The 22,637-nt window shown below is 33.4% G+C and overlaps 2 protein-coding genes across 2 annotated transcripts; both read right to left on the minus strand.

Annotated features, from left to right (window-relative positions):
- Nucleotides 1-454: 454 nt before the first annotated feature.
- On the minus strand, nt 455-3,160 carry LOC131032878 (WAT1-related protein At1g21890). Its single transcript, XM_057963967.2, has 7 exons — nt 2,944-3,160; nt 2,567-2,629; nt 2,273-2,389; nt 1,377-1,512; nt 1,020-1,178; nt 779-930; nt 455-656 (listed from the first exon to the last, which is right to left on the minus strand). Exons 1-7 carry the CDS (start codon nt 3,123-3,125, stop codon nt 455-457), a joined length of 1,011 nt encoding a protein of 336 aa, XP_057819950.1. The 5' UTR covers nt 3,126-3,160.
- A 15,245-nt stretch (nt 3,161-18,405) lies between these two features.
- Nucleotides 18,406-21,745, minus strand: LOC131032940 (WAT1-related protein At5g07050). Its single transcript, XM_057964043.2, has 7 exons — nt 20,880-21,745; nt 20,706-20,768; nt 20,489-20,605; nt 19,508-19,748; nt 19,158-19,316; nt 18,917-19,068; nt 18,406-18,803 (listed from the first exon to the last, which is right to left on the minus strand). The coding sequence occupies exons 1-7, from the start codon at nt 21,059-21,061 to the stop codon at nt 18,596-18,598; spliced, it is 1,122 nt and encodes a 373-aa protein (XP_057820026.1). The 5' UTR covers nt 21,062-21,745; the 3' UTR covers nt 18,406-18,595.
- Nucleotides 21,746-22,637: the final 892 nt, after the last annotated feature.

Genomic DNA, 22,637 nt, shown 5'->3' on the forward strand with positions numbered 1-22,637 from the left:
AAAAGTTTTTTTCAATATTCATGGACTATGGAAATCTCATACCTTCGATTGATTATAATGTTTCATATTAATTTTCAATGCTATGGTTTTCAAAAATATTGTTTTTTGATTTTCAAAACTTGAGCGGGCAAAGCAAGGACAAACAGATAGCTGAAAGGATCTCTCTTACTGCAGAAAATACAGTGAAGAGAGTGAAGAGGGGGAAGGGAGAGCATACTGCTGCTACCTTCCTTCACCAGCTCACTACCAGAAAGTTGTGCAAAATTTGTAACTTAATGGCTTAAGGATACAAGGGCTTTCGTTTAATCCCTGTCCTCCTCTGGACAACTTAGCACTTGTGTATGGAATTATTGAATTGGAGTTAGTAAAAATTACTGTCTCCAGGTGGACTTCCTATGTCCAACTTATCCAAAAGCTTTAAAAAATCAGGTCTACTTTCCATCTCTTATAAGCATCAGATCTTGGAGGCTTCCTTTTCTAGCAAAGGTTCTGTGATATCAATACTCAAGTCTGGAGATTTTGTGCCTTGGATTGAGTCTGATAAGCCTTTTGCTACCCCCATTGAGGTTAACTGGTCCTCATTTAATTCAATGTCTTTTGATTTGCCCCAGAGTACAGCATACAGGCCTCCAACTATTAGAATTGAACCGCCCACACTGCATTTTAAGAAGAATTAACAACATATTCATTTTGAAACTATTCAACAAACATGATCTATTTCTTAGCAATAGACCTTGCATGGATTGTATGAAAAAACTGAAATTTGTCAAAAGCTAACCTTCCTGCATGAACTTTCTCATGAAGAATGATGGTAGCCATGGCTGCGACAATCACTGTCAACAATGGATTGAACATTGCCACAAACACAGGGCCCCTTTTGGAAATACACCATGTCTGAACACAAAACCCAATACCTGAACACACAATCCCCTTCCATTTTCAGGGTAACAGAATGGTTAGTCAGGACGAAAGTGTAAGACATGCAAGGAAAAAAGCATTGTGGATGTCTAGACACTCACTGAAAATAGGACAGAAAGAAGTTCAATGTTACTTCCTATAGTCCAAGTCTTCAAATCTGGCTCAATTATAGAAGCAACCACAGTACACTGCACTGCCCCAAAGATGCAAAACATAGCAGAGAGGGATAACTGAGCTGGGTATTTTTTAATTGTTGAAACCTGTATTGCAATTTATACAACTTGAAATCACACTCTTAGATTTATGTGACAAGAAACTTGTAGAAAACAACAAGATTGTTTGAAAATATCAGTTTAGATCACCTGCATAATAATCCAAGTAGACCAACATATACAACTTCCAAATATGTATATACAACCCATCTGCCAATCTTCTATTACAAAATTATTTCCACCAACATGCAAGCTTCTAGGCCGGTGCTTTTCTATTAATGGACCCTTGTACAGTGTCATAACCAATGCTCCAGTCACACATATTAACGTACCTAACAATTTTGCTTCACCTCGTATAGATCTCATGTTCACCTTCTCCAATCTGAAACAGTTCCAAAAAAAAAAAGCATACATAAACATCTCCATATTTAGCTGTCTATTTCTATTGTGAAGAATAGTCGTGTTTATTCTCTAATCAAAATCATATTCAACATCTAGAATGCATAAGCTACTTTCATAGACCATAACTATATTCAACATCTGGAATGCATAAGCTACTTTCACAAATCATAACTTATACATTAGTATATCCGAAAGATTAGATAGCCTTTTCCATTCCTTATTGCTCAAAAACAAAAACATACAATAAAGCCAGAAAATTTGGATCCTTTACAAAACTCACTGAATTTTACAAGCTATTACATCACAGATGTTTTCGAGCACCAAGAAAGGAACATTCATTATTTACATATTTGATGGATTTGATGTAAACTGAATCTAAGCTGCTTCAAAATTGCAATGAATCTAAATGGAATATAACCGTGAAAAAAATCAGATGGATTTGTTTTTTAATTTTTTCAACACAGGAAATCAACAACAGCTATTAGGACTGATCCTGTAACTCCATGGCTGTGCCTCTGAATGCCCCCTCATCCAAGCATGGCAGATAAATCGGAACTCGAACCCGTGACCACTGTCCAGTCCAACTCAGGGTGTCAAAATGGGATAGATTGTTAGGCTGGGATTTTATGAAAGGGTTTCCGATTTTTAAGGAGCAGGAGGTCCCATGAAGCAAATTATATCCTAAGTCTTTCAATTACATACATAAATATTCTATTCTATAATCTAGGTCAGAGCATTACCCAAGAATGATAGCTATCAGAAAAGTTACAGCAGGTACCAAATTTCCCATTGCACCAGCCAATGTTGCAGAAGCAAGGTACAAGCCTTTGGCATAAAACATCTGATTCATTAAGACCCTGAACAAACAAAGCCAACCGTGATAATTTCAAAAACCATGAATCACTCTAATTATCATGAGAAAAATCCTTAGACAGAAAGGAAAAGGAATGAAAAAAGCTACCCAGCATAAGTTCCATAAATAATCAACTGACTCCAATGCTCATATTAAAATTTGCATGATAAGAACTCCTTACCCAATGAAAGAAATCATAAAAATTCGGCAGAAAACAGGAAGAGTCATAGGAGGTCTCTTCTTCCTGCAAACCAAAAACTGAGTATAACTTCATCATGCGTAAAAAGCAATTCAATTCAAAAAAATTCAAAAATAACATGATTGATGAATAATGTAATTGTTTCTTAGATTGTGGAGAGATTTTTTCTTCATCAAGTTTTGGATCACACAATCTAATTCAGAAACTTGATGAAGAAAAGAATTTGTACGCAATCTAATCTAAAAACAATTGTATTATTGATTATGAATGTGAAAATCTTGTATTATTGATTATGAATGTGAAAATCTTGTATTATTGATTATGAATGTGAAAATCATGAGCTGATCGATAAAATTTACCTTTCAAGAAAAAACGCAAATGGAGTGAGACTTATAGCAGCTACTTGTTGCCTATAAGCTACAAAAACATAAGAACTCATACCACCAGTTAAAGCAGATCTAATCATGATGTTCATAATTGCATATCCAAAGTTCAACCCAACCATTGCTGCAACAGGTTTTAAGCTCTCTAAAGAGCCCATCTCATATGAATCTAGGAATATTTACACTCCTTGTTCTATGCTTACTTCCACTGATCTGGTTTGTCACTACATATATAAGAAATCTTTGTAAAGGAAGGTTTGGTCTTTTGTTCAAATAACTACAAAAACCACACATGGTGCTAGCATGAGGATAGGGCTTAGGATGCAGGGTTTAGCTTATAATATAAGCATCTGTTTCATTTAGCCACCTTGACAGATGTATCCAACATTTAAAAAGAATTGACAACGAAAGTTTCACAGTAAGGGCAATCCAGGGGATAGGACTGCCATGTCATCACCAACCTCAGAATATACCTGAACTAAGACAGAATTACAAGGAAAATGGTGGTTTACAAGCAACTCGTTAGGAAAACTAGTAAAACTGAGTAGGTGCCACGTCATTGCACATTTGTATATATCATAGCCTTCTTGTAAGGAGGATACATCCAGATACGAAGCTGCATGTAATTGGCATCTTTTGATGGGTACAGCTAAGCAGCAGCTAATTTCATGATTTATTTATTGGGATGTTCTTGGTTGCTAGCTTTAAGGAGAAAATTATTGTGATATTTGTTTAATAGAATGATTTTTAAAATCAATTAAAAATAGTTTTTTAAAAAGATCCAATTTGATCTTTTAAAGAGAAGAAAACAAACGTCTTCCTAGGAATTGAATTGATGTGTGATTTACTCCTTTACAAACAGAATATTTAAAGATATTAAATCATTTAATAATTTAGAAATAATAGAATAATAGCAAGGAGCATGTTGTTGGTAGAGGTAATAAGGGATTGGTAGAAGTAATAGGGATTAGAAAGTTCATTTGATTAAAGGAATTAAAAAAAATTATTGTTCTATTTTTTATTTTAAATTTGAATTTGAGTTTTTTCTTTCTTTTTTTTTTTTTTTTTTTTTACACAATTTTATCAATGTTTTGTTAAAAATTGAGACATTCTTACATTTGACAAGTAATATTTGTGTATTGTAATGGTGTCTTTTCATTGTTTTAGTGTTCATATAATTATGGGTTCATTCTTTGCACTCTATACTTCACGTCTTTTATAGTAAAATGTTGATTGGTAGTAGTAGCATCTTTAGGGGTTTGTCTTGAGAATGTGAGAATATTGATGCTTTCTTGATAGCGACTATGCCTCACAAAAAGTAGATTTTGAATGATTCATTAAAAAATGTGTAGAATGTTTAGGTGATCAAGTTGTATTATATGTGTGAGTGTGTGACTTCAAGTAGGGAGAAACAACAATCCAAAGTAATGAATACTTATTGGATCTAAGGCTCTTATCAAGTTGTTGGTTGTGCGTGTAGGCTCCCTTTTGTTTCTACAACTATCCTTGCCTTTAATAGGCAACTACATGATTGTTTACAATTATTTTTGTGTGAATAGGATAGGGATAGGATGTGGAGTAAAAAAGGCAAGCATCAGAATTAGAAAGATTAGTTTTTGAAAGTTGAGGGTGCTACTGTGAATGCAAAACATCCAAGATAGCTAAATGATGATGATTGAAGTAAAACTAGACTCGTTGGGCTCTTAAAGGCTAGTAATGAAGTAGGTAATAAGATTAGGGACAAATTGTGTGATAAAATGGTCATACAAGGCTGTTGCTATGTTTATTAAAGGGGCTAAAAACTAGTCTTAAATGAGCTTGAGAAAAGGCTAAATGGATACATTTCATCTCTACAATATTCTAATGGTGAAATACATACCCATGTCATTTCCCATTTGGTTTTGTGTCAATTTTGCGGAGTGCCTTGATACTTGGACATATTGACAAAAGGCCTAATTTTGTCAATGTCAAATCCCTTACCCTATGCTACCTACATATTCATTATGTGCATGTTCCCTTATACTTACCACTTACACCCATACATATGTTTGTATATCCCTATACATTCACCCTAGCCACTTATTTATTACACATATGCAAGCACATATTTACGCACTCATGTTACCCACATTAATTTGGCCCCTTTCATGTGCTACTACATATTTGTGTCACAGAGATGTCCTCATAGATTGGATTTATCCTTCCCAATTCTATGTATTCAATGCATTCATTATAATCATATATCAACAAAAGGATCAAGGAATTATTTACATATGGTTTACATTTCACACTTCAATTGGTGCACTAAAAGGATTGTAGATCTATATAATCAATATAGGAGCATATTCATCTCTAAGTTCACTTAGGAATTCACCTAGGAGAATGTCTATATCGACACAATGATATCCCTACCAAGGAGTTTTTAAATACAAGTAGTCTTCAAATATAAAAAAGGAGCTAATCAAGAGCTAATTATTTGGGTGAGCAAAAAAGTAGAGGTTCACTTTACATAAGGTTGAATCCAGATATAGAAGATGAATATGTGGACATGGATTTGGTACTAGATAAAATATAGATCCAACACAATATTTAAGGCATTTCATAGACAAAGAGATCATATTTTTTGAAAAAAAAATATAAACAAAATTCCAAACTATTCAATAGGACACAATTCTTTGGTCATAGAGCCAAGTGCACTCATTTATTCTATTTACTTGAACCTTAAATAGTTGTTACAAATTAACCTAATTTATCAATCCTAACTATCATTTAATAATCTAAGTTGATATATTATTAGGTGTATACATATTATTGGATTAAACTATATATAATATTTAGAGAATTTTATTTTCCTTTGTATTTTTGGTGAATCTATCCAAGCTTAAATGACCTATTTCACTCTCTATAGTTTCTCAATATATGTCAAGGTTTTTAGATCTACATTTTTCTGGTTTTACATGTTATTTTTAATATATTCTTCTATTGGTACCCTTGTACTACATTATTCTCTTCTTTTAATTTTTAGTACGCTATTTCATATATACTATCTTTAACCCATCCTACTCACCCCTATATTTTCTTTAAAATTTATGCTTTACACTTATTTCAATAATTTTGGATGGATATTCTAGTCTACACCATAGAATATCTCATTTTTATATCAATTGAGTAGTCTTATTAGGATTTTACATATTGAATGTATACTCCTATGAAACCTAAGTCCTTATATAGACCTTACCAATTCTCAATACTTTATATTTAACTTTCAGTCATGCTTTTATCAATGATTTTGACAAATTTATACATTTTGTGACGTGGTTCTTGTATTCACGTGTTTATTCACACTCTTGAAATTTTATCATACAAAGAGGATCATTTTTTTTATGGAAGCATTGTATCATCACATATATGCTCCTTTTATTTTAGGTTCATTTGATCATTAGTTCGCCTTCTCTCTTAGACATTCTTACTACACTTATAGACCTTGACTCTCATATGCTTTCTACTTCTACAAGTAGTGATAATTGTGTGATTGATTCTAATTGTACACTACCTATAAGAACACCTTCTCCACATAATTTGATCCATCACACATCCATAGGGGAGGGTCTTCATAATATGTGTTTACTTTCTATTATTATGAATGATAAATTATATGATGAGGGCACTTCTTCTTTACTTATACATGATTTTGTTACACTTTATACATTTGATATTCTTTCTACATGTCATGTAAATCCTCTATCCATACAATCTTGTTCTCATTATGTGTTACCTTATTTTGTACATGACACATGATAGTCATTGTTCTATACCTCATGTGAATCCTATGGTCACTCATGGTAGTCTTTCACATAGTGATTGATGATGTCATCCATATGGATGATATATCATTAGTCTCTCATGTTGGCACTATGTGTGTTTCATTTCTTTAACTTACATTACAAAGTGACATTATGAGCCTTAATGAGGACTTATCACTTTACAATTATAATTAGTAGATACAAATGCATGTTTGTATATAAAATTATTTCTACTTGCTAATCTTGAATATTTAGATTTTCTGATATCTTAATTATCATTATTGAGCTTAGATTCTACTTGTGTGGTAAATATTTTCAATGGTTTTATGCATCTTGTTTTCTTTCTATTTCCTTCACAAGTTTTACCCATGCTTTTATTGAGTGTGTCAAAAATTTAGACTTCTTTTCTATAGCACACCGTAAATTGAGGCTATACAAGACATGAAAGAGAAATCACTTAATATAAGAGACACAATTGTTGCTTGGATATCATTATTAATCCTTTTCATTTCTTTCCACAATTTTATTTTTCTTTCAATTTTTAGCTTTATATTTTCATGTCTGGATGTTCCTACTTCACAATGATACTAAGACACATTTAGTGGTAATTTTTGGCACAAGTAATATTTATCAAGTGTTATGTTGTTCATGTCACTTTTTTAGGTGTGCTTTGCATCATTCCCATTTTGGAATTTTTACTTATACTGTGTACATTGTGACCCTCTCACCTTTTCTTCCATTTACCTTGTGTGTCTTTATATTGTTATGACTTATTTGTTGTCCTTTTCACACTTATTTAACCTTCTATATTTGGTTTCATGATTATCCCCCCCATTTACAGAGTCATTTTGGTTTCTATTTTCCAAGTGTTTGAAATATTTTATCCCATTCTTGTTTAAATCATATTTATGGGCCTATGATTTATATACCTTATCCCTTTACCATTATTTCCCACTTGGGTTGATCCACACCCTTATGTTAATTGGTATTTTTTTATTCATGATTTTACAACCTTTGTATTACCCATTTATGTTCTTAGACTACCTTATTTTCATATTGTTTGTATCTATTTTAATTCCTACCATGATGCTTTATGTTTGTCCATATTTATTATCATGTCAATTCATGTACTATCCTTTGACAATTGATTACTTGACAAGATCTTTCATTACCATACCATACTTTTAGATTTTATATATTACTCATGATTCCATATCACACTCCTAGAGTTGCACGCCAATCTTATCTAAAGAGGGGAGGAAGAGAACAAGCAAGGGTTTAAGGAATCTCTCAAAAGTCCTAGGCTAGTGGTGCTAGGTTTCAAAGCTCTATGGAGTTGGGGGGTTTCCATGCTAGGGTTCCTAGGAAGGATATTGGTCTTAGCTCACCACAAGAAAAGGATAATGCCAAAATGTTTCTAGATCCAAAAGGGGAAAATTTTCCTTTAATTTCTAGACCCATACCATCCTCCCTCTAAGGCTTCTATTAAGTCTTTGGGTGACTCTAAAAATTTTGAGGACCTTACTATTTATGTTAAACTCAGTAACACTAAATATAGATACATTGTTTGAAAATTCAAATATTCAATATAAATTGATTAAATGATACTTTATAAAAATTAATAGGATTAGTATTAAATCTTTTATGCTTAGAAACCAACCCCAAGGTTGTAGATGAACATATTTGTCATGTATAGGAGGATTTACATTATGTTAACAAGATAATTTTTAATTAAGGAATGAATTTGAAGGAAAAGATAATGTAGCACCCTAAATTGTAGTTGCCTAAAATTTGTCCTCACTTTAGGCATTCCAACTTCTAAGGCCTGACTAAAACATTGATTCTGCTCACACCAACTATCAAACATAATTTTTATTGTCTATAATATCTCCCCTTGAACCTGGAGCCTTGATTTCCAGGACCATGGCATTGGGAACTATAGTCCTAAATTAGGACCATGGTGCCCAATGCCATGGTCCTCACAAAAGGGGGCCATTTTGGGGTTTCATAATAGTCACCTAATTTGGGCGGGTACCTAGATCTCATGTCAAAAATTCAATTTATTTTTCGACCAACAAATATAAAAGGAGGTCTACCCCTCTTATTTTTAACCTAACCAAAATCAAGATCTCAATTTCACTCTAGCAAATTCAAGTGAGCAAGCAATCAATCTTCTATCAAGCATTGGGGATGACATTCATGTTCTAGTTTTTATGAATACAACCTACATGAAACCCTAATTCCTTTGTGAAGACAAGCAAAAATTCATTAAAGGTGTATATCATTAGTGTTTCGGTGATTTTCATTCTTTCCCTCAAAAGGAATGTATTTTACTACAATATTTGATTTACATTTTCAAATCTATTTCATGGTTAATTCCAAAACTAAGGTTTGACCTAAGGCAAACCCCTATTCCCAACATATTTCCCCTTTTCACTGTGTGCAAGAACAGGTACAGAGTTGTATTCGAGAGGATCAACAAGGTTAATAGAGACAAATAGATTCAACTTTCAATGTCGATAAATTCAAAGGACCATGGTGAATTGATACTACCCAGTCCCAAAAAAATCAGGTTGATCTTCAGGGAACAGATACTAAACATCTTCTTAACTACTCAAATCCAAGTTGGTGGTTCCATATGACATCTGTAGCTCACCGTTTCTATCAACTTGCTTCAATAATTAATTAGCTTGCCCTAATCTTCAAGAATTCAATTCAATTCAATTTAAGGAGGAAAAACCCTTATCTAAGGAACCAAGAATCTAATCAAAATATTGATCTTTCAAGGCTTGATCTATTAGATTCCTCTCCTCCTTAATGTGATTGGTGAATTAGGTCATTTAGTAGTTTTATTATCTTAATTTAACCCTAACCCTAATTTTCACACCAATACAGATAAATACTATTGAATAATCCTTCTAGTAGGTCTTGAAATATCAAAAAGACAAAATTGAAAAACTAGAACAAGAGATCAAAGAAATTAAGGGATCCTTAAACTAGGTTGAATGGATCACTAAAAGAACTATTGAGAATAATGTATTGGGTTTGAAGGTCTTGGGAGAGAAATTGGAAGAGATACTATATAAAGGGAAAAACTACAAATATCTTTGGGAATTAATTTATAATTGGCTCAAGTTATAGGACTAGAATTAGGGGAGGAAATGGAAGAAAAAGAAAAATAAGAGCTCACAGACATTATTGATTTGTATTATATTTTTCTAGGAATATTTGGAGGCTGCAACAACTTTGAATAGAGATATATCTTAATTTATTGTCCTTATTTTGTTGGTGGTTCTATCTTTCTTCTTTTGCCACTTTTTAACTATGGTGGTGCACCTAGGGGGACCTAGAAGTACATGGATCATTAAGTTTAAAATTTTGAGGGCCACTTTATGTGTTGTATGTAAAATTGGAATATTTGAATATAAGTTGTAAAAAATATTTATTTAACATTGGGGAAAGTTATTTAATAAACTACCCAATATTAAATGTGAAGTCAATGATTTCTTAATGTCATAGTTTTACTCATATGGTTTTATGTTATACCACTTGGTGTTTTTGTGTGAGCTTGTTCTATAAAAGAAAATATAAGGGTAGTTGTTCTAGGATGGATTGTTGGGGTTTTGAGTGTTCTTTTGAAGAGTAAATATGTGAAGCATGGCATGAGATGTGTAGTTACATGCTTGGACATATGGAGGATACATTGGAGAGGCTTGATGATTCAAAGGTGTTAAAGAAGTCTTTAGTGTTGTATTATAATATTTATTGTTGAATAAGATGAGTCATGGATGCTTTTGGGGGCTAGATTTTTCCTGCACAAGGGTTTTCCCAAGGTATATCTTTTGTCATATTTTGATGGGTATGTTGTCTATTCACTTGCATCTGGATTTTGAATACTTGTTTGCATAGATTTCTCTTTTAGGTTATGTGGAAATTGTCATTATGTGGCCACAAGTTTTCTTCCATTTGGTATCAAAGCCATAGTTGTACCCTTGGTTGAGTAAGTCTTTGTTAAGTTTGAGTCTAGGCTTGTAGAAAGAATGAAGACATGACAAGATACACAAGTTTTGTAGGTTGTTTTATTGTATATTTGAGGATTTTTTAAGTTTTTTGTTATAATGGGTTTGTGACAAATTCAAGGTGTGATAAATATTGAGTCAAAAGAGTTTCTTGGATATGCATTCAAATGAAGGTTTTGTGGGGAGTTTCTACATATGAACCCCTAGGACAAAATGGAACTCACTATTGGATCTAGGATGGCTGAGAGATGAAAAATGATATAAAAGTTGGCCTATCTTTGAAAATTTGAAAAAGTTACAAATATATTTGCCCCTCATCATATAATCAAACCAAAAGCAAGAAAACACACACACACACACACACACACACTCACTCACTTGCTCGCTTGCTTGCTCGCTCACTCACTCACTCAATGAATCAATCAATCAATTCAAATCACATGAAATCAATAGAAGTGTGAGTCTAGGATAGCATGGCTCTTCCTTGTGGATAACAATCCAAGACCACTCACACCTCTAATTTTGTATAGGAAAAGGAATTGATCCTAGGTTAATGCATATGTTAGTCTAGGATCACTATTCTTGCATAACAACGTGTTAACATAGTTGAATGAAGCATGATTTTTGGAGGATTTCTCCTAATAAAATAACTTATCAAATTAAAATGATCTAACCACTTGCAAATGCTATTGAATTCAAGAATTGGTAGAACTACATCCTTTAAAGAGAAACTATTTACCTTGTGAAAAACCTTTGGAACACATTTTGAGGGATGCTTATTGTGTCATTGTTCAGAGCTACCAAACCATCAATATCAGCATGAATTTTTGGGTTGAACTTATTTGAGACCATGAAAAAGACTAGCAAAAAATGTCACAATAATTGCAAAAGATTAAATGCTTTCCTATGTTGAAGGCATGAAGTGAAATAAGGATAGCAACAAATGGTAGAAAAGATAAACCCTAGCAAAAAATCTCTTTTCTCTCTAACACCCTCTCCTCTACAATATTTTAATTTTAATTTTTTAATGTTTTATGAATTAATAAAAATTGAGTTTGGTTTCTTTTTCTTGAAGTTATTATTAATTTTATTTTTGGGAAATTGATTTAGTAAGTATGCACTTCACTTTTTATTTCAAAAGATTTATATTTTTAATTTATAATTTATCAAATTCATTTTCTTAATTTAGAAATTTCAAATTTGTATCAACATATCAAATTTCTAGTTATTCTTAATTTTGAATTGCCTTGGTTGCCTAGGATATATTGTGCAAGCCTAAAAAATATGGTGGACTTGGGATCTATAGAATCAAACTTTTTATCAGGGCTCTCCTATCCAAAATAGGATGGTAGATTATTGAAGGTGACAAGGATTGGGTCGGAATCATGAAGGCTAAATATCTCAATAATGCCCCATTTGCTCACCTCGTTTATGATATAAGTCAACTCTTCAGGATCTCTTATTTGGAGTAATATTCTAAAAAATTAGAAATGTGTTAAAAAAAGGTGGTAAAAATATTGTTGGAGATGGAAGAAACACAAGATTCTAGGATGATATATGGTATAAGGACGTGGCCCTCTCTGCTACAAATTATTTCAACTATGTCACAAACTTCTTAACTAAGAATATGGGATTCTACTGCACAATTATCTCATCTAGCAATATAATTATTTGAGATGGAAAAACTTCAAGAAACAACTTAAAGAGGCCAAGGGTATTTGTGCTTCCGATCTTAATAAAATGGAGGACAAAGCTACCTTTCTGCACACTTGTCTTGCTAATCCTTCCTTATTCTCCATGAGGAGAAATGATGTTTGTATTTGGAGACACCAACCTTTGGGGGTCTTCTCGGTCAAATATGCCTACTAGGTAATGGAGGACCTTGACCAAGTGAATTTCAATTGGAACAATATTTGGATTGTTAATCTTATTCCTAAAATTGATTGTGTCTAGTGTGTCACGGCCCATAGTAATATTCTGACTATTGATAATTTGAATAAAAGGGGATTTATGCTTGTGAATAGATACTCCCTTTGTTTTATGAACTCTGAGAATATTGATCATATTTCTCTGCATTGTCCTTTGCTAGAGAAGTTTGGGTTGCGATCTTATCCAACCTGATGATTTCTTGGCACTACCCTAAGAATATGAGAAGTTTTATGGAGCAATGGAGTTTTTGCCCTTTCAAACATCCTATAATTTGAAGCATTTGGTATCAAATTCATCTTTTTGTGGTGTGAAACATTTGGAAGGAGTGAAATAATAGAATCTTTAGAAAATAATCAAGAAACAAAACTATAATCTTCCAGGTGATCAAATAACAAATTAAAGAAAACATGAATGCAGATTCCTCTAAGTTTTCAAAAATGCAACCTAGTCTTCAAGACATAAGAATCAAACAGAATTGGGGCATCAACCTAAACCTTATGAAGATTAATTGGCCTAAGTTAATTCAAAGAAAGGAGTGCAAATGGTTACCACTGGAGGAAGGGTGGATTAAATGTAATTTTGATGGTTTCTCTAAGGGAAACACGGGGATGTCTGAAGCTGAGGGTGTGCTCAAAGATAGTAGAAGATTCTTCATAGAAGGGTACAACAAAAATTTAGGTATGGGTTCTAATAATAGAGTGTAAGTTTATGCTACTTGGAAAGGTCTCCAAAGGATTAGGGAGAAGAATTATTAGAACATCATTCTTGAAAGGGATTCTAAACTGATTGTGGACTGTCTAAATGGAAAAGTCAGATGCCCATGGGAAATTAGAAGTTTAACTAAGGACAACACTTGGAACTAATTAGGAGTTTCCCTCAATCTAAAATTAAGCATGTTTTTAGGGAAGAAAATAGGGCAGAGGATGAAATGGCTAATCTTGGTCTAAGGTATGAGGACTGGACTTTCCTATCATTCTCCCAATGCCCACCTAGTCTCAAAGATATTCTTTCTTTTGAAAGAGGACAAATTTACCTATAGGGTGCTAATTTTTTTACCAATAATTCTCACCATGTTAATCAAAAAGGATAATAAAGAATGGGGCTGGAAAGGTCCTTATCTTTCCAAATTTCTAATTCAAAACTAGTTGAAGTACATTATGATGATGTGGCTTCTTGATTGAGGGTAAGGTTGGATGATAATAATGGTCCTTCTTGGCACATAGGAATTTAATGCTATAAAAAGATACAGATTTCTTGAACAATCCTTGTTATTATATCATCATCATTACCATGACTGGCATTAGAATTCATGGGGATGGCAATGACTTGCCAACGTATTTTCACAAGGCTGGTTATTTATGGAATGTTCACTTCAAATGTGTGAATTGGATCACTGGGGCTGATTTTTTTGTCATCTCAAGCCTTAATTGCACTTCATTATTTCCTTTCTAGGTTGTAGAAATCTATGTGGGCCTAATCTATTCAGACTTTGACTGCTTTTCTCTCCCAACTACTACTGTGATTAAGATAGCTATAGGGGTGCTCTGAAACACTTTGAACCTAAGGATTGTAACAAATTGAGACAAAAGTAAGAATTGTGAGACTTATTTGATAGAGTGGTGATGACTCCTTATTTATTAGCCATGAAAGGTAATATCAGCTCATTGTGAACAAAATTCTACAACTCATGGCAAAAGGGGGTTGTTACTATTGGTAGCATCAAATTCATCGTTACTCTTGAGTTCATAGTGGAAACCACGAGTTTGAAATGCGAGGGGCAAAAAGTGGAAAAGAAAAGCTCAGGGGCCTATAAAGGATTTCTCAAGAAATTTTTTGAAAAAGGGGAAAGGTCAATTGTGCTATAGAACAACTATGATCATTCTATCCTATCATCTCTATATGATATGGTGAGTTTTCATGTAATGAAATATTTTACCCTTGAAGGGTGGTTTACTATCGTTCATGGTTATCATTTTCCTATATTGAATCATATTCATATTGGTGAAAAATTTAATCTTATATTTTATGTGTTCTCATCTTTGTCACCTAGTATTAGTAATGTGGCATCTCCCCCTTTCCACCAAGGGTTAATTTTTCCCCTTTATCACTATGCTTTCAACTGCTCCCCTCACCATAGCCACTTCATAACCTACCCTAAAAACCCTAGTGAAGATGTTGAAGCCCCTCGCATTTCAATGTGCGTTGAACTTATTGAAACCAACCCACTACCTTCTGATATAAGTAATCGTACCCCAAATAAAAAAGTCAAAAAGCTAAAAAGCCCCCCCCCTTGTCAATGAAGTTTTGGAGGTTGTGCTTCTGAAATCTACCCCTGAAAAATGAAAATCCTCTACTCTTAAGCCTATCTCCTCAATGGATAGGAAAACTAACAAAGAGCCTACAAATAAAAGTATCACCATTGACCCTGATGAGCCAAGCTCAAAATAGGAGGAAGAGGCCAAGTGGGAAGGTGAGAAATAGGATATTAGCTAAAGTGAACGACGCTTTGTGTGTCTAATCATAAATGATAACAAAAGTAAACATGTCACAATGGAAGAAGCCCATGCTTGTAAAGAGGAATATTCTCTGAAAGAGGAAGAGGATATTTTTAAGAGTATTATGAAGATGAGAACTTTCAGGCCAAAGATGAGAATCTGGAGGATGAGAGAGGTGACCATACAAAAGCAACTATTGAACTTGAGGATAAAGGTGAAATACTAGAACAAAGAACTTAACATTGGAGAAGATGTTATTGGGTTAATTCCTCGGGTCCATCCATCTATGAAGAATGAGGATAGAATTGCTGATCTGAAGGGCCAAATTATGGATTTACATGTTTGTGTAATGGACCCAAAAACCAAAGCTGAGGATTTTTGCAAAGACAAAATTCAAATGGTTAGAGCTATCAACTCACTTTGTGACTATCATGGATGGAACTATGAGAAAATATGTTATAGGATTTGTCTTGGGGCAGAGAAAGCTAAGGAGGAAAGCCAAGAAATAGAAAAGCATTGGGCATCTTCAAGAGGAGGAGTGAATAGATGAAGAACCAAATTAGAATACTTGAAAGGACCAAATGAAGAGGCTCACAAGGAATTGAGAGATCCTCAATAGAAACTAAAATGCAGAGGTTCGTGATGGGATGCTAGGTTGTATTGTGCCTTTTTTTTTTTAAGCATATTGGTATTAATGGCTCCCATATGATTAGAAGCCTATTATGATTTAGGTTTAACAACTCTTGGGTTTCAAAGCTTAATTATCTTTTAAATATTTTTAATGAAGCCCGCATACCTGCTAAAACTCTTGTTATTTTTTACAATGATACTGTTAGTAGTGCTTATTTAGGCTCTTGTTTATATGATGCTATGACTATCTTTGATTATATGTTTTTATATTGGTGGATAGTCTCAATCAGGGGGAGGGGGGTTGGGTTTCAATTATAAGTGTTTTTGGTTACTCTCTGGAGCATTAGCTACAAGGTTTTTTTGGGGCTCGGGCTGTGTGATTTCAGTTGTTATTTCTGTTGCTTCTCTGTTGTGCTATTTGATGTCTTAATTTTGTGAGGGATCGGGGCCCTTTTCCCTACTTAAGTAATCAAAAACATATTTTTATTAAGATATTAATTTTATTTATTTATTTATTTTTAGATTTATAGCTACTAAGGGGCAACACCCATTATATTAATTCAAAATATCTTTACATTCATGTTTCTTGTTCTAGTCTTTCAACCATAGTGACATCCATATAACCCTAATTCCTACCCATCCAATCTTAAGGGCTATCCCATAACTGACAAAGCTAGAAAAAAAATAACTCTAGTGTTAATAATATTTATATATCACAACTAAATAGAGAACCTATGTCATCTTTGGCTTGTTCTTCACTAGAAGACAAACTTGCACTCCTCATGGACCTCCATCTCCTCTTCCCACTTGGCATACTCTTTGTCATCCTCTACATCCACCTCCTCCTTTATGGTTGTGCCAAAGTCGCCCTCCTCCATGTTACAGTTGAGCCATTATTTCTTTAAATAATCCTTCACCTACTCCCCTACTTAATTGAGCGTAATGTCCTTTAGTTTCTTAAGAAACACAATGTTTCTTGCAATGACTGGCCTCCTACTCTCAAACAATTTCATCTCTACAGTCATGATCATAGGCAACCTTGGCACCTCACTCCCATATCTTTGGACCACACAATAGTCCTAAGGTAAAGGGACCCACTTCTCAACATCCACATTTTTTCAAGACATCATCTAATTCCCCAAGATAGTGGTATTTAAATACCTTCTTGCATAGAGTCTTTGCCATTGTCTTCAATTCCCCCATAATATCCAATAGAGTTGCTAGAAACATTGTTGAAATATCAATGTCTACCCTATATTTGTGGTGTGTCCTAACAAATTATTCACCTAATATGACTTCAACCGCATGAATTATCAGACTATGGGGTAATTTGAGAATAGTTTTGAAATACTTTTCTCAGACATCTCCTAAGAAAGACATTTGACACTTTTTTTTGACACCAACCTTGTGGGGGTTTCCATATTTTATTCTTGCCAACACTATGTCTTCTTAGAGCCAAATGAGTGAGTCACTCTCAGACACCAAAATATATAAATAGATTTCAGCAATATGTCTCAACCACATAAGGTCTTTCCCTTGCTTGCCTTGTCATGATGCCTTCCAAGTCCCTTCACTTCACATATGATCTACCAAATCTATAGAGAGTCTGGATATTAATAACTCAGCCAGATATTCACATTCTTCAACATTCCTCACACTAACCTTCAAAAATCTGATAACCACATGTTGGGGTGACGTGCACCTCACCACCTCTAATCTCTCATTTACACATCACCAACATGTTTTCCTTTATTGATTTTCTAACTCCAAGGCCATCGTCGTATGATTGCATTTATGGGAAAAAGGAATCTCCATCTATTTATCTGTCCTACTCAAGAATGAGGACGCGTCTATTCTGTTTCCAAAATGGCAGTATGGATTGACTAACACGCGTGTTAGTCGTGTGTTTTACACCGTCTATTTTGCAATAAACGACTGCGATTGACTAACACGTCGCTATCACATTGTAGGAAAGGTCCATTTTGGAGCCAGAATAGCCACGGCCCAAGAATGATGGGTTGGCAGCATCCTAAGACCTAACGTCATTCACCGTTGTTGCAACGTTGTCACTTCACCTATGTGGCTCAACCATTAGTACTAATCCAGCATTTCCGCCTCATTCCCCTCGCAGTATACATGTGTCACTTTGAACTCATCAAATCTATTAATAAGATCTTTAATGGGTTTCAACCATCCATCCAGCTTCAATTAGGAGTGAAATTTTGTCTAATGGTGTTGATAATTGTCAATGAGTCGCCTTCAAGGTAAATTTGCCCTAGATCCAAATCCATCTACAGCCCTAGCAAAGTCGCCTTGAATTTTGCAATGTTATTTGTGGTTCCACCTAAATGCTTCGATCTGTCTGCAAGGATTTTTTCATTTTGATCATGTGTCATGCACATCCTACCCTGCTTGAGCCTAGGTGGATTTGAAGGAAGATCAACCTTCTTAATCTCATTAACAGAGGATATTAAAAAATTAATTTTATATTTATAAATTAAGTTATGTTAGTTTTTATTCTATTAAATTGATTTCATTTCTGATTAATAATAATCAATGAAAAAACCCTTAAAATCACAATTAATAATTATATCATTAAAATACATAATCTTCAAATTTATAAATATACTCAGCTATTGAACCAGCTCAAGTATAAATCCTCTTTGATCCCCTTCAAACTCCATAGCAGGAATTGGTGATATGGAATGTGGAGGATTTAAAACAAACAAACAAAAAAAATGGTACAAAACGTTTAAGTGTTTGATTCTAGATCTGAGCTTTCCTTTTCCAATAAAGGTTCTGTGATGTCTTCAATAATGGTTGATTCTTGTACTAGTATTGGTAATCCAGGCAAGTGCATAGATGATAGTTGCCTGACATGTAATGGCAATTCGACATCTTTTGCATTTCCCCAAAGCACAACGTATAGACCTCCTACAATCAAAATTCCACCACCGATACTGCACATGGTAGCAAATAATTCAGTCATCGTTCATTAGATCCACAGCTCAACAGAAAAAAAAAAAAAAAAATATATATATATATATATATATATATACACACTAGCACTAACCTTCCTAGATGGAGCTTTTCATGCAGAATAATGACTGCCATGATTGTCACAATTACTGTTAACAGTGGATTGAACATCACCACAAACACAGGCCCTCTTTTGGAGATACACCATGTTTGTATATAGAAAGCAATCCCTGAGCACACAGTCCCCTGCAGAATCCAAAACATTAGAATGGTGAATCTGAAGTGAACATTAGACCTCTAAAGAAGATTAGCAAACTTAGGTATTCATGCCTTACCGAGTAAATTATGCAAAGAAGATCAAAATTCCATTCCAAAGTCCAAACATCCAAATTTTGCTCTATAACCAATGCAACCAAAGCTGATTGTAATGTTCCAAGAGAACACATCAATGCTGTAAGGGATAAAGGTGCATCATATTTGGAAATAGTTGAAGCCTGAAATGGAATTCACAACACCGATGTTAATTAATTATGATGATATAATAGATCAATTTTTTTTTTGTTTTGTTTTAAATAATATATTTTAAATTTTGAAGATTCAACAAATTAATAAATAAATCTAACTAATGTAATTTCAGACGAATCATCTAAACAAATCAAAACTTAACATCATCCTATTCATTTACCTGCAAAACATTCCATGTGGACCAACAGAGACAACCTCCGAGAAGATAAAGAGAACCCATCTGCCAATCTTCTACAACATCATCACTTCCAACTAAATGATAACTTCTCAAGTTTGTTGACCAAAGCTTTCCAATTAATGGCCCTCTATATAAAGCCATTAGCATTGCCCCACCAACACATATTAACATACCCAACACTTTTGCGTGCCCTCTTACACTTTTGTAATCTACCTTCTCCATCCTGAGAACGATTCCAACAAATTAGTAAAGTTTTGTTGTATTACTTTAACGTGTGTCTCACTTTAAGGTTAATTTTCCTTTAAGATATTGAGGTTTGTTCTTTAATATAGTTATTCTTTTCTTCTATCCAACGATTAGATGGCTGTTCACTATGAATACTTTTCTTGTTGTTGCAGGTTTGTTGTTGCTGGTTACCAATGCTTTGGGTCTACTGAAATGCTTACGTTGGTATCTTTTACTTTTTATATCTACTTTTCTTTAACTTTAAAGGATAAAGCTTCTACTCTAATATTTCTTCTTTCACAGACGGACAATTATCTTTTTTTTTTCTTTTTTTTTTCTTTTAATTTACTTTTAATTGTTATGTTGGTTGTTATGTTTTGAGTCTAATTAGCTATCTACATTAATATCTTCAATTTTTAAGTGTCTGCATCTATATTGGATTGTTGAACCATTGAAAAACACGGACAACAGTTACAGGTTTGAAACCTAATTTATGAACAACTCAGATCATAACTATAAAATTATAATAACTCGCCTACTGAAATTACCTACAAAACAGGTGTAAGGCAGGTCACTGGATTGCTGATTCTCATTGTTAACCAAATAAAAATAAACATTATAATTTCTAAATTCAAATTGCTGAAATTACATATTACCATAAGCCAAAATTAATAGTCTAACTTGTTAAATACACCTTTTATAAAAGAAAAGTTAGAGAGAAATGTTATAATTCTTTACCCAATAGTAACAGCTATCAGAAATGTCACAGCAGGGATCAAGTTCGACATTGCAGCAGCCAAAGTTGAAGATGCAAGGTAAAGACCTTTGAAATAAAAGTTCTGGTTCACAGTTATTCTGAAACAAAAACAGAAAACCAATGAAAAAACACAACATAAGCCTCCTTGATACCCTAAAAAATGTTGAGAATAAGTAAATTGCACCAGTTAAAACTTACCCAATGAGGGAGAGAAGAAAAATGTTGCAGAATACAGGAAATGTCAAAGCAGGCCTTTCCTTTCTGTGGAATATTCATTCACATCAGAAAATCAATACAAAATATAATATAAACTATAACCCTCAATACATGAACCAAACAAAATGAGACAATACATGGGTTTTAAATACTCACCTTTCAAGAAAATAAGCCACTGGGATTAGCACCATGCTAGCCACTGCCTGTCTGTAGGTTACAAACACATAAGGACTCAACCCACCTGTCAAAGAAACCCTAATCATGATGTTCATGATTGCATACCCAAACTGCAAGCCAATCATTGCTGCAACAGGTTTGAATCTTCCCAAGGAACCCATTTTTCTTCCACAGCTAAATTTATGATATCTATTCTAATATTACACACCAAGATGGAGTCCAAATTTAATTTATACTATCAAAAACTGGACCAAATACCACAGAATTTTCCCATCAAGAAAAGAAATACTTTTCAAAAGCATCTGGCTGTCATAGAAATACTTTTCAATATCACTTGTGTTGTCGGTTATTACACACCATTAGAATTACCAGCCATGGTTTGGCAAAAATTGCAGCTGACAAACAACTGGCTGATTCATATCCTAATCACCATTCTGCTGAAATAAAGAAATCCTTAGGAAAACCGTGTGAGAGGAGTTGATTCCATGGTCACATGGAAATAAGCAGGATCAATGAAATAATATATGAATATCCATGTGTCACGTTAATCATTTTCACATGAATGAGAACCAAAGGAAAGAACCAGTTACTTCATTCTGTCCCATCGATTGTTTTCATGTATATAGACAAAGATTAAAGAGTCATGATTTTTTCAGTATTGAATTGATTTGTAGGACCGCCATATTTGAATAGATCCAGAATTCTCAAGGCTCCAACGATATAAAATTGCTGGATAAAGGTTGTTCACTGCATGTGGCTAAACACCAAAACATAAAACAGTTCACATGGTTTTAAAGCTCTGAAAATAGTATCACATACAGTTGAATCTTTCTAAATTTTTCAAATGTTTTGGATTTTATTGGACCAAAAAAAAATGAAATTGCTTGAAGGAAATCATTGTGTGTACCAGGGGACAAATGTTCATACGTATGTTGACAACGAAGCTAAGCTTCAACAAGATTTAAGTAATATATATTTGTATTATTATAATCCTATAACTTTATAGCATAGTAGGGCAGATGTATTCAGTGCTTGACCATCATCACCTACGTCACAAGAATATAAATTGCTTTCAATTATGAGAACTTGGTTTTGAGATATGAAGGTTCTAGAGGACTATTAATGTTTGTAGAGAAAACAACAAAACAAATTAATTGTTGAATGACACCATATGGCATCTTTTTGTTTTAGCTTTCACATTTTTTTATTAAAATGTACTTAGACAACTAAATTTTTTATTCAAACTTATTTTTTATTAGATATAATAATTTGTAAGTACACGACACATACTTATGACTACAAAGATGCAAAATTATTTATTATTAAATATTTAGTGGTCAAATTTTCATGTGGCTTGGGACCTACACATTAGCTTATGCATTAAAATATATACCACAATTATTAATGTCCTCAACAAGTCCTAGTTGCATGGGTTTCTACTTGTATGACTAAGAAAGTGGTTTACAGTGTTTACTTAGCTTTAATAAATGATAATTTAAATAATATTAATTAGATTTAGATAACTATAAGGTAATATTAATGATAAATATTAGAAGAGGTTTAGAATTGTCTATATATTTTTGGTTGATAAAGGATTGTGGGTAATAAATATTGTATTGTAGAATATACATTTAACATTTAGATTTAATCTTTTGGTATTAGATTATGTGTTGTATGTATGGTCACATACCTATCTTTAAATTATATTTTGTATTTGTACGAGATCATGGACATGGT

Source organism: Cryptomeria japonica, chromosome 4 (assembly GCF_030272615.1).
Source record: "Cryptomeria japonica chromosome 4, Sugi_1.0, whole genome shotgun sequence".
Lineage (NCBI taxonomy): Eukaryota > Viridiplantae > Streptophyta > Pinopsida > Cupressales > Cupressaceae > Cryptomeria > Cryptomeria japonica.

Bases quoted from the DNA above. Each gene is read 5' to 3' on its own strand.
- LOC131032940 (XM_057964043.2), bottom strand. From the start codon at position 21,061: ATGGGTTCCTTGGGAAGATTCAAACCTGTTGCAGCAATGATTGGCTTG. The intron at 20,769-20,879 runs GTGAGTATTTAA...AATATTCCACAG, and splicing joins GTGGCTTATTTTCTTGAAAG to AAAGGAAAGGCCTGCTTTGA. The intron at 18,804-18,916 runs GTTAGTGCTAGT...TACCATGTGCAG, and splicing joins GAAAAGCTCCATCTAGGAAG to TATCGGTGGTGGAATTTTGA.
- LOC131032878 (XM_057963967.2), bottom strand. From the start codon at position 3,125: ATGGGCTCTTTAGAGAGCTTAAAACCTGTTGCAGCAATGGTTGGGTTG. The intron at 1,513-2,272 runs GTAATGCTCTGA...GAACTGTTTCAG, and splicing joins CTGATAGCTATCATTCTTGG to ATTGGAGAAGGTGAACATGA. The intron at 1,179-1,376 runs GTTGGTGGAAAT...ATTGCAATACAG, and splicing joins ACCGGCCTAGAAGCTTGCAT to GTTTCAACAATTAAAAAATA.